General features: G+C 38.6%; 1 protein-coding gene across 1 annotated transcript in view; it reads right to left on the reverse strand.

The window, feature by feature from the left end:
• The window catches only part of LOC150105334 (tyrosine decarboxylase-like), a 311,867-nt gene that overhangs the window by 74,252 nt on the left and 224,848 nt on the right, over positions 1–12,767 (reverse strand). The window contains exon 10 of the mRNA XM_090393931.1: positions 11,511–11,581. Within this exon, the coding sequence (XP_090250057.1) occupies positions 11,511–11,581 (71 nt within the window). The remainder of the gene's footprint in view (positions 1–11,510; positions 11,582–12,767) is intronic.

Consider the following 12,767-nt stretch of genomic DNA (forward strand, 5'->3'; position numbering starts at 1 on the left):
TTTTTCTTGCTTAAACTAAATATGAAATCGTTAATATTAGCCCTAGTAACCTGCAGAGAAAAAAAAAAAAATGGCGGCATCATTGTCATTTGATAATTTTAATTTCGATTTCAGTCGTTTCGTTAAGTGTGAGGTCTGTTATATGTATTCCTTCGATTACATAAATAATTTGTGGATGTTTAGTGCGGATGGAAGAAGGGCGTGTGCAAAATGTGACCTGAACGAGGAATTGATGAATGCGAATATGAAGTTGATGACAGAAAGTGCTAGCACCGATTGTGCCGCGAGTGCACGTTTGAAAGAGGATTGTGAGAAAGACAGGCGAAAAAATGTTAAAAAATCAGGATAAAAGAAAAAGAGCGATTTGACAACCGTAACGGATGTTAAAAGGGAAGAAAGTGAGGCGGAAAGAAACGAAATTGAGAGAACGAATGAAAGTAGAAATGGCATGATGCAGAAATCGCAAGTAAAAAAAATCGAAAGAATGAATGATAGCAAAAAAAGAATGACTGATGGCGAAAGTTGGACGCATGTTAGTCCGAAAGTACGGAAACAAAGAAAGATATGCGAGAGTGAAAGTGAGAAGAATGATAGTGAAAGTTGGACGTATGTTGGACCGAAAGTACGGAAACAAAGAAGGATGAATCAGAGGGAAAGTGAGAAGAGAGGGTCGAGAGTTAGAAAGTTAGAAAGATTTAATGATAGAGAGAATGTGTCGCAAGGTTTGGAAGGTGAATTGGATTGGATGAAGCAAGAAATGAAATGGATGTGGAATGAAATTAAGAGAATTCAGGTCAAAACTATTAAAATAAATCATGATGGCATGAAAGAGTTAACAAAAGATGAGCGAGTGGCGTTGTATGGCGACTCCATTATTAAAGGTGTGCTAGAGGATAAAATGCACAAGGTATGTTTTCCAGGTGGTAAAATGATTAGAGTGATTGAGGCATTGAATATGAGGCAGGAACGAGCAAAAGAGTTAATTGCATTAATTGGTACAAATGATTTGAGAGAGAACAAAGAGCATGTCAAAATGAATGTCAGGAGACTGCTTGGAAAGATAAAGGAGAATAGTGTGACAGGAAGGGTAGTCAGTGTGTTGCCTAGGTATGATTGTGGTGAAATGATGCGGAGAGCAAGGATTATGAATGATATTCTGGCTGAAATGTGTGAGGAGATGGGAGTACAGTTTGTTAATGTGTGGAATGAGTTTGAGGGATGAAGTGAGCTGTATGGGAGCGATGGACTGCATTTGATTGGTTATGGTGTGAGTCAGATGGAGAGACTGCTGCTGAAAAGTGGAGAAGTGAATAGAGAGAATGAATCAGATCGAGAGGGGAGTGATGTGGAAGAGCATGGGAGTAAGACAGGAGAGATTGAAGAAGTGGAAATGAATGGGGAAGTGAATGGTATGAGTATAGAAAATGAGAGAATGGGTGTGCAAGAGGAGCAGGGAAACGGGGAGGCTCAGGGTGGACAGGGATACACAGCGTGAGAAAGGTGGATGCTCCAAGAGGAGGTGAGAGCATGTGTAGGCAGGAAAGTAATGGGATGATCAGGGATCAAAAGGAAACAGATGGAATTGCAAAGGGTTCTAAAATGAAGAAGCAGAAAGGGAAATGGCCCCAGTCCAGCACGGAGAGATCACATCGAGTGAGTGGTATTAGTGGAACTAGCTGCAGATCCAGAAATGAGTTGTGTTTGTATACCAATGCTAGAAGTATAAGAAACAAGGCGGATGAAATGGTTGCACTAATTGTGTCTGTGCACCCAGAGATTGTCGGAATAAGTGAGACATGGTTAGATGAGGATGACATCCTGATAGGAATAGAGATGGAAAGGTATGATGTGTTTTGTGAGGATAGAAGAGGTAAAAAGGGAGGGGGAGTGCTATTGATGATAGAGAAAGAGTTATGTCCATACAAGGTAGAGATGCAAGAGGGAAATGGGGCCAGTGGTTTTGAGGCAGTATGGTGTGAGATAGAGGTGAATAGAATCAAATACTTGGTGGGATGTTGTTATAGACCTGGTAATGTGGATGGTGGTGATAGTGAAATGTATAGTCAAATAAGCCAAGCAAATAAGAAAAGGGTGATCATTATGGGTGATTTTAATTATGGCAATATAGACTGGAATGAAGAGATAGCAACTGGAAGTAAAGAAAATGAGTTTCTTGAGTTTTTGAGGGATAACTACCTCAGACAGTATGTACCAGAGGGCACAAGAGGATTAAGGGTCTTGGATTTGGTCATCTCATCGGAGGATGTAATTATCAATGAGGTATCAAATCATCCACCAATTGGTGAAAGTGACCATGAGGTGATTACTTGGGTGGTTGCCAGCAGTGCAAGGACCCCTGTGAAAAAAGGGTATATGTGGAACTAAAAGGGGGGTGATTATGAAGAGCTCAGGAGACAGCTTGCAGGTGTAGCATGGAATGAGGAGTTAGCTGGAAAAGAGATCAATGCAGCTTGGGAGATTTTCAAAAAAATATTTAGTAGATGCAATGTCTAAATGTATTCCAAGGGTCAGAAGGTTAAATAAGGTAGGTGTGAGATGGATGAATAAAGAGATTAAGCATGCAATAAAGAGAAAAAGGGCATTGTGGAGGCCACATAAGAGAAGTGGAAGTAACCAATTTCATGAGGTCTACAAAGACCAGGCAAGGAGGGTGACTTGGTTGGTGAGAGTAGCTAAAGAGAGGTATGAACAGCAGTTAGCTAATGAAGCTAAAAAGAATCCTAGGGAGTTCTTTTGATATGTAGCCAGCAAAAGAAAGAATGATTATGGAACGATGACATTGATTAGAGGAAATGGTATAAAGACAGCTGTTGCAGAATGTGTGGTGGAGATACTTAATGAGCAGTTCATAAAGATCTTTCAATCTTGTGAATGTGACTTCATGGAGAGATTAAGAGCAGTTGATGATGGGGAGGAGAGACTGGCTGTAAGTGAGCAAGAGGTGTTTGGGGAGTTGAGTAAACTAGATGTAAATAAGGCTGTGGGACTTGATAATATATCACCGCGTATTCTGAAGGAATGTGCCAGAGAGTTGACACCTGCCTTGACATATTTTTTTAATACGAGTCTTTCACTCGGTCAAGTCCCTAAAGAGTGGAAGGAGGGCAAGATTGTGCCACTTCATAAAGGAGGTGATCGAACTCAAGCATCAAACTATAGGCCTATCTGTGTGTCAGCTGTTGTGGTTAAGTTGTTGGAGAAGCTTGTGAGAACTAGGATCCAGAGTTGGGTTGACAACAGTGGTATAATCTTTGATGGACAGCATGGATTTGCTAAAGGGAGGTCATGTTTTAGTAATCTACTTACTTATTACAATAAAGTGACTGCTTCCTTGGACAGAGGAGAAGGATACACAGTAATATACTTGGATTTCGCAAAAGCTTTTGATAGAGTACCTCATGATAAGTTGACAGTCAAACTAGAGCAGATGGGGTTGAATATTAAATTAGTGCATTGGATTGGAGACTGGCTATCTGATAAGTATCAACAAGTTGTGTATGGGGTGCAATATCCAGGAAAAGGAAAGTCACTAGTGGAGTGCCTCAGGGATCTGTTTTAGGGCCATTACTATTTAACTTGTATATTAATGATATTGGCGAAGATTTGGATGGAGATATTCAGTTGTTTGCAGATGATGCAAAGTTGGGACGAACTATAAAGAGTAGTGAAGATGTTGTGGCATTGCAAGAAGACTTGAATAAATTGAGTAATTGGGCAAGCGAATGGGGATGCGAGTTCAATGTTGCAAAATGTAAGGTTTTAAAATTTGGAAAACAAAGATGGGATGCAGAATTTTTGCTTGGTGAGAATATATTTTTGGATGTAGAGGAATTAATAGATCTGGGGGTGATAGTGGATAAGGATCTAAAATTTAGGGGACACATCGCCAAAATTGTGAAGACAACACAAAGACTTCTGGGAATGATGCGGAGGACACTGACGTGTAGAAGTAGGGAAATTCTTGTTCCATTGTATAAGGCTTTGATTAGGCCACACATGGACTATTGTGCCCAGATTTGGTCACCAGGTTTTCAGAAGGATGAAGAGATGTTGGAAATGGTCCAAAGGCGACTGACTAAGGTAGTTTCTGACCTCTGGAATGCCGAGTATTAGGAAAGATTGAAAAGATGTAATTTGCAGAGTCTAGTGGAGAGAAGGGAGAGGGGAGATATGATAGAGACCTACAAGTTGGTAAGGGGTTGTTATAGGATCAATGGTGGAGAAGTTCTACAGAGAATAGTGGGAGATCAGGGGAGAACCAGAGGTCATCCCTGGAAACTGTATAAAGAGGGTGTGAGTAGGGGAGTGAGAGGCAGGTTTTTTTCGTGCAGAGTTGCGAGTGATTGGAATGCCTTGCCTGAGAGTGTGGTGTCTGCAAGGAGTTTGAATGTGTTTAAGACGTGGTATGATGAGATGTGTGAGAGATAAAAGGACCTCCTAGATGAGTCTTTGACTCCATGAGGTCTTGTTTAATAATAATATTTCATCCTGAATATTATAAGTCATCATTAATTATGATAATATTTAATTTCAAAGTAGAACAATGAATTGATTTGAAAAGTTAGAGCTGTGATGTTATACATAACACAATGGTATAACTAAGAAAATATTGATAATTCATTAGCTATTTAAAAAATTACTGATGTATATTAAAGTAAGACTTCCCTCATATATGAAAGAGAGAGAAGGGGGGGGGGAAGTCGTTCCAATTTAAGTTCAGATAGTAAAGAAAGAAAGAACCTCCCCTCATGGCTTAAGTATCTCAAATAACAATCCAAATATAATTTTTTAACACTCTTTTGGATCAGAATCACCATGGGCCTGTGTGCAGTAGTCCAAGTGAGGCTTATCAATGCCTTGTAAGGATGTAAGATTACTTCTTTATCTTTACATGTCAAGATTCATTTCAGCATTACAATTATCTTCAAATGTATTTACAATCTTTCTTATATTGCCCTTGAACTTCTACTGCCTGTCTACTAAACTTCCAAGATTCCTAGCGTGATCAGTTTCTTCTAGCATACAGTGATATTCCTGGACTCTGCAAAAGTGTTTGATAGATTACCATGTGATAAGTTGATGTACGATTTGCAGAAGATACAAACTCTCTGAATAGCAAGTTGAGTATGATGGAGAAGTATCTCAGAAAAAGGTGGCCAGTAGCATGTCTCAGGGTTCTGTTCTTAGAACTCTACTGTTTTATTATTATTATTATTATTATTATTATTATTTTGACACCTCCAGGGAGTCCAAAGACTCATCGAGGGAGAGTGTGCCGACAGCATCGAACGATTGGTCCCCTTCCAACTACTAACCGCGCTCAAACATACTTAACTGAGCCATTAGTAGCAGAGGCTCTACCAATCGACCAACCTTCGCCGGCAAAACAGAAGATGCAATGTAATGGAGCAAGTTGAAATTTATTTCTGCACTAATTTGGTCTGCTCGGCATTTTCACTTAACTTATTTGTTAATGATATTTCATATGGATTAACTGGAGATCTTGAAATGTTTGCCGATAATGCAAATTTAGGCAGAATTATCAGGAGTAGTGCTGATATTAATTTTCTACAGGAAGATTTGAATAGACTTTTAGCTTGGACAAATGAGTCGGGTTGCAGTTTGAATATTAATAAATGCAAGGTTACACTTTGGGATACAGAGATATAAGGCTACATACCATATTAGTGGAGTTGTACTTCAGGTAATGGATGAGATTTAGGATCTTAGAGTGATGGTATCTTAGAGTGAGGGGTGCGGGATCTTAGAGTGAGGGATCTTAGAGTGAGGGGTGCTTAAGGGTCAGGGGGTGCTTAAGGGTCAAAGCTGTATAACTGAGAGGAGACCTCCACATAGCCTTTAAAGGAATGCGGAGAACCGACCAGGGCTTCTGACCTAATGTCCAATCCTCACCTTCTCGTGGTGCACCCTGTTGGGTATCTACTTTGATACTGAACGAACGAGGATGGGCTGGCAATTTGGGATTTAGCCGACCAAATTGTATTCTTATTGGTTAAACCAAAATAAAAAATGATGGTACAACATGACAAAATTTCATGCCGGCTGGGGCGTCGCCCGGTTAAACAAGGCCCCCGTTGTTTTCGCCAGGGAACCAGGGCGAACAGCGAAAAGTCAGCTACTGGAACAAATCTGAAAAGAAACCCCAACTCAACATCACCAGAGTTAAAGATCGGTACTATCAACGTAAGAAGCCTGAATGGCAAAGAAATGGAGCTAGCTGAGGAATTAGATAAGTACCAGATCGACATAATAGGGGTGACTGAAACAAAAAAGACCAAAACTGGTGAGATCTTTCTGAGCAATAAATACAAAATGTTATATTCAGGCAATGACAATCAAGGAAAAGAAGGAGTAGCCATAGTATTCAACACAAAATACGAGGCTAATCTTCTTGAATGGCAGTCAGTCTCAAGTAGAGTAATGTGGGCAAATATGAGAATGGGGAACTGGACAATGAGACTTATTTGTGCCTATGGTCCCACAGAAGGTTCTACTAAGGTAGAAGTGGAGGAATTTTTTGAGGCTTTAGAAAAAGCAACTGACACAATGAAAAAGGAAAAGTTGGTCCTTGTTGGGGATCTAAATAGTAGAGTAGGAAATGATTGTGAGACATACAAAAATATTTTGGGAAAATTTGGAGAAAAGAGCAAAGCTAATAATAATGGCAAATATCTGTTGGATTTCTGCTCAGGACATGGACTGGTTATTACTAACACCATGTTCCAACATAAAAATGTGCACAAATTCACATGGAGAGAAGAGGCTAGGAATAAGAAAAGTCTCATTGACTATGTTATTGTTGATAGTGATGTTTTCTCCCTGGTGCAGGACACCAGAGTGTACAGAGGATTTGAAATTGGAAGTGATCACTATTTAGTCTTGAGCAAGTTAAAATTGAATTTCATACTGAAAAGAATAACATGTAAGAAAGTTTTAAAGCGAATAAAAGTTGAGCAGCTCTCAGATGTGAACTGTAGACTAAAATACAGAAATATTATTGAAAAGAAAATGAAAGAGTTTGAGAACAGGAATCAAACCTTGGAGATTCAGTGGCAAACTCTGAAGGAAACATTGATTGATTCTGCCAGAGAGGCATGTGGTGAGGTTGTGTGCAAAGATAAAAAAATCAGAACTCCCTGGTGGACACAGGAAGTTAAAGAGGCAGTGAAGGAAAAGAAGAAAGCATATCAAAAGTTCCTGGCAAATAAGTCAGCTTTTACTCTTACAGAATACAGAGACAAATGTAAGAAAGCTAAACAGTGTGTAAAACTAGCTAAACAAAAGTCATGGGAGGACTTTGGCAAAAATATAGAAAATAAATATCAAGAAGGTGGCAAAATATTCTGGAGGTTGTTGAAGAAGCTTAGGAATGGAGGAAAGAGTGCTGTAAAAGGAATTAGAGATGATAAAGGTGAAATGAAAACAGGAGAAAAAGATATCCTTGAAGTATGGAGTAATTACTTTGAAAAACTGCTAAATGAAACAAGCAGTGATGAGAGCACAGTGATAAAAAACACTGACCAGGCATGCAGTCAGGAATACATATCCATACTTGAAGTAGAAAAAGCCATCAAAGGCTTGAAATGTGGAAAGGCAGCAGGAGTAGATGATATTCGACCAGAAATGCTGAAGTATGGTGGTATAAGAGTCCTACAGTGGCTGCACTGCATAGTTCAGAAAGCCTGGACAGAGGGACGAATTCCCGATGATTGGAGTACAGCTCTCATAGTACCCATATATAAAAAGGGAAATAAAACTGAATGTGAGAATTACAGAGGTATTTCCCTACTGAGTGTTCCTGGCAAGATCTATGCAAGTATACTTGAGAAACGGTTGAGAAGAATTGTGGAAGAAAAGCTTGGTGAAGAACAAGCTGGATTCAGACCAAATAGAGGCTGTCAGGATCAGATCTTCACTTTACGACAAATAGTCGAGAAAGCATGGGAATATAACAAAGATCTGTATTTAAGTTTTGTCGATTTGGAAAAGGCATATGACAAGGTGCCAAGAGAGAAGCTATTCAATACGCTGCAGTTATATGGTGTCAATGGGGCATTATATCAAGCAATACTTAGTCTTTATTTGAGTTGTGAGTCAGCAGTTAGAATTGAAGGAAGTACAGGAAGATGGTTTAATGTTAAATCTGGTGTGAGACAAGGATGTACATTATCCCCTCTGTTATTCATTATCTATATGGATCACATTATGAAGGAATGTGGTATTAAACCTGATATCAAAATTGGAGATGTTAATGTCAGCTCTTTGCTTTATGCGGATGATGTTATACTTCTAAATAAATCCGCTACAAGTCTGCAAGATTCTCTGACTAAATTGAATAGCTGTTGTAATAGATATGGTATGAAGGTCAGCAATAAAAAGACAAAGACAATGAAAATAGGCAGAATTATTGAAAATGTCAACTGTGTTGTGAATGGAGAACCTGTGGAACAAGTAAAACATTTCAGCTACTTAGGCACAATTTTTACTGAAGATGGTAAACTAAATATAGAAATAGACAACAGAATCAGCAAAGCTGGTATCGTAGGAAGTCAATTGAATAAATTCATATGGAATAAGAAAGAAATTAGTCGGAACACTAAATTAGCTGTATACAAGACTGTGTTCAAACCAATTTTAACTTATGGATCTGAGAGCTGGGTCAGAAGTAAAACACTTGACCAAAGACTAGAGACCGCAGATATGAGAGTCCTGAGAAAGATTAGAGGCGTGAACAGATGGCATCAATGGCAATATCATATTAAAAATGAGGATATTAGGAAAGAACTTGACATTGTCAGCATCCAGGAATGCGTTAGCAGAGCTAATCTCAGGTGGTATGGTCACTTGAATAGAATGGGAGAGGAAAGATTAGCAAAACAAGTGTTCTCTGCCAAGTTGGCAGGAAAACGACCCAGAGGAAGACCAAGATATAGGTGGATTGATACGGTACAAAGTGCCTTAGACGATAGAAATATAAGATCTGATAATGTTGAAGTCTTGACAAGTAACAGACTGATTTGGAGGAAAATTGTAGATAGGAAGTTAGTAATGATGTAATTTTTTCATGTAGTACTGTCATATCCTGTACACCCCTTGAGGGTACATGGCAGGAATTTGATGATGATGATGATGAGTGATGGTAGACAGTGGACTGAAGTTCCAAGGGCACACACACACTGCAAGTGTTGCAATGACTATATTATATCACTGCTATGACAATCTGCGATGATCCTTGATGTACAAGATAGGATTCCAGAAGTGTTTGTCTGAAGGAATGATAGTTAATGTGACTATGGCAATTAAGCAAGGTGAAACGGTGGATGAGATGGTTTTGATGGTGGGCACGAACAAGTTGAGAGGCAGTGTGGTTCAGGTGGCAAGAGATCTGAGGTTCATTATTTACATTTTACTGAACAAGACAGAGGGAAGATAGTGAGTGTATTGTCCAGGTACAATAATGCAGAGCTGCAGAGGAGAGTATCAATAATGAATAATAAAATAGCCAGTATGTGTCAATAGAGAGGCTTAGATTATGTGGATACTTGGAGGACATTTGAGGGCAGAAAGGAACTGTATGCAAGAGATGGCTTGCATTTGAATGAGTTAGAATGTAAGCATCTGGAGAGAGAATCTTGTTCTCTTGACAAGTCAGTGTGTCAATGCAGAAAAACTAAAATTATCAGGGTGCTCTCTTGTGGGTATAAGAGCTTGGAAGAAGGGGGGGGGGATATATCACATAATGCTGAATCTAAGCATCTGGAGGTGATAATGAGGATACAGAAACAGTGACAATTCCTTGGTTCTTTATACTAATGCCAGGAGGATCCGGAATAAAGGAGATCAATTGGTGGCACTGACTGCATCAGCCTGTCCAAAGATTATTGGGATCTCCGAGACATGGTTGATGGAAGATGATATGCTGACAGGAATACAAGTAGTAGGGTATAGCATTTTTCAATGGGATAGGAAGGGCAAATGCAGTAGTGGAGTATTGCTTATGTCCTCTAAGAGTGGTGGATTTGGAGGACAATGACACTAATGCTTTTGAAATCATATGGTATGGTGTGAGGTAGAGATGGGCAGGACAGGATATATTTAGTGGAGTGTTACTATAAGCCAGGGTGCCTAGAGGATGAACATCAGATGTTTAGGCAGTTAACTTGGCAAATGCAAAAAGAATAATTGTTATGGGATATTTTAAATACAGCAGTATAAATTGAGAAGAGGAAACTGCATATAATAAGGGAATGGAACTTCCAGAATTCTTGAGGGAAAAGTGTCTTAGGCAACATGTAGAAGGAACATGAGGTTCAAGAGTTTTGGATTTGCTCATAACATCAGACGATTTGATTATAACAGAGATGGCATCTCTGTTCTGGCTAGAGTGTAACCATGTGGTTTTGACATCCACTAAATGACTACCAGTATTAGTAATACACCACTAGCTTTGGAACACTGAACCCTGTAGAATTCGTTCTTATTTTAGCAGCATTTCCAAAAATTAAGAACTATAGGTGCTTGTGTGTGTGTGTGTGGGAATTGGAGACCAATATAAATAATATTTATATTGCATTTGCAATATAAATACTATTTCATCTTCCACAAAATCTTAATTTTTCACAGGTAGCAAATTTACATAGAAATATAAATTTTGGAATAAATGTTTAAGTTAAAACTGCTCTCAGTAAACTTTTCTTCTGGTCAATAAAAAAAAAAAATTCTTTCAGTTGCAGTTAGCTCTATAATTTAGATGAATGTTTTCATAAATGACGCAAACGTATTTTGAAGGTATTAAATTTCTTTAGATATTTAGAAGAACTGAAAACTTGGGAAATTTCCAAAAGACCAATCTGTATAACTGTAGTTGTGGTCAAAATGTTGGAGAGATTGGTTAGGAATAGAATACAAGATTAGTTTGATGGACATAGTATTTATTATGATGGTCAGCATGGATATGTAAAGAGGTCATGTTTTAGCATTTTACTAAACATTTTATGATGTGGTAATGAGCATGTTAGATAAGCGAAAATCATATCCAGCAATGTTCTTGGACTTTGCAAGTAATACCTAGATATGTTTTTTTTTTTTAATTTTTCCCACCCTTGAAAATCACTAACAAAAAAGTAATATTGAGTTAATCTACAATGTCATGAATTCTCTAAACATCAATTCAGACAAGTGTTAACAGAGAGAAGGATAGATTTGATCATAACATGAAATTCTATTAAAAACAATATGGGTTCATAGGAAGTTTCATAAGTCTGAGATTTTAGTCTAGTATTTTGTAAGTTGGAGTGCATGAACTGTGTTCAAGAGTATTTTTATCTTCAGTTCTGTACAAAGACAGAATTTGTTTTCATAAACAGGTGAAATCTGTTCAATATTGAATTGAAACATTCAGTTCATCATTTACAACTTTTCTGCAGGAATACATACCTAACAAACTTAATTTAATTTGAATTCCTTACCTGAAAAGCTGTGTTGTAAATACAAAGGATCTACTACAAGAGCCTGAGTCAATTTGAAACGATCTTTCACCCTGGAAGTATAATTACTCTTAATTCTTTCAAACCTTTTATTAAAAGCATTCATGAAAATTAAACGACAAAGGTGTAAATTATATAACAATCCCAATTAACCTTATGCATTATACACTTCCTGTAAAGAAGTTAACAGAAAAACCTCTACTTGCTGCAATGACTGCAGCAATCCTACAGGGCATACTTTCCACAAGCTTAAGATAGTGATCAATGAGAATTGTGGATCATTCTTCCTCTAGGCATGTAATAAGATCCTGGACTGTTGTGGAGGTGGACTTCCCTTGACCTCACCTGATGCTTCAGTTCATTCCACAGATGTTCAATAGGATTGATATCAGAGCTCTGTGGAGGCCAGACAAATCACACAGTTACAGCATCAGCCTTATGACTGTCTTGCTGAAAGAGACAATGGTCAGTTCCATAGAAATGCTACAAAGTAGGAAACATTACATTATCCAGAATGTTCAGATACTTCTCCGAGTTCAATGTTCATGGCCTCACAAAGAGAGAAGTCCAAGGCCAAACTAGGAAAAACAGGACCATACTACCATACCGTCATCTCTGGATTTCAATAGTTGGAGTTATGCACTCTGATGAGAGACATTCACAGGGAGTCCACCACATCCATGCCCATCCATCTGCTTGGCAGAGAGCGTAGCATGATTTGTCCCACTGTACACTTTTTGCTCCACTGAACGATGCTGCATGTTGGTTTGAGTAATGTGGGGCTTGCAAATTGTGGTCCTACCATGGAAACACATGTTGTGAGCCTCAGTTCTGAATGTTTTTGTGCAGATTCATGTTCCAGTCAATGTCCCAAGCTCCGAATTCAACATGTCGGCCAGTGAATAGCGTTTTTTTTTACACATCATTATTCATAGCACTCCATGGTCACATTTTGTGAGTGTGGCGGGGCTTTGGCTGCAGGTAGCACTTGAAGTTGACTCCATGTGTTTCCATCTCAATATGGTATCACTAATTTTTGACCTGGGGTAGTCCAATTTGGCAACAATTTACCAAATAGATAAGCATGCAATATGGCATCCCATCACTACTGTTTCAAACTCCATCAGTTCCCTTCTCATAGATATTTCACCTGGACACCATTGCACTGACTTGGGAGCATTCCTCCAATTTAAACTAGCTACAAACGACTCGTTACATGCCATAATGCACTATGGGGAT

Source organism: Typopeltis vanoorti, chromosome 6 (genome assembly GCF_054136105.1).
Source record: "Typopeltis vanoorti isolate ZY-2024b chromosome 6, IOZ_Tvanoo_1.0, whole genome shotgun sequence".
Taxonomy (NCBI): domain Eukaryota; kingdom Metazoa; phylum Arthropoda; class Arachnida; order Uropygi; family Thelyphonidae; genus Typopeltis; species Typopeltis vanoorti.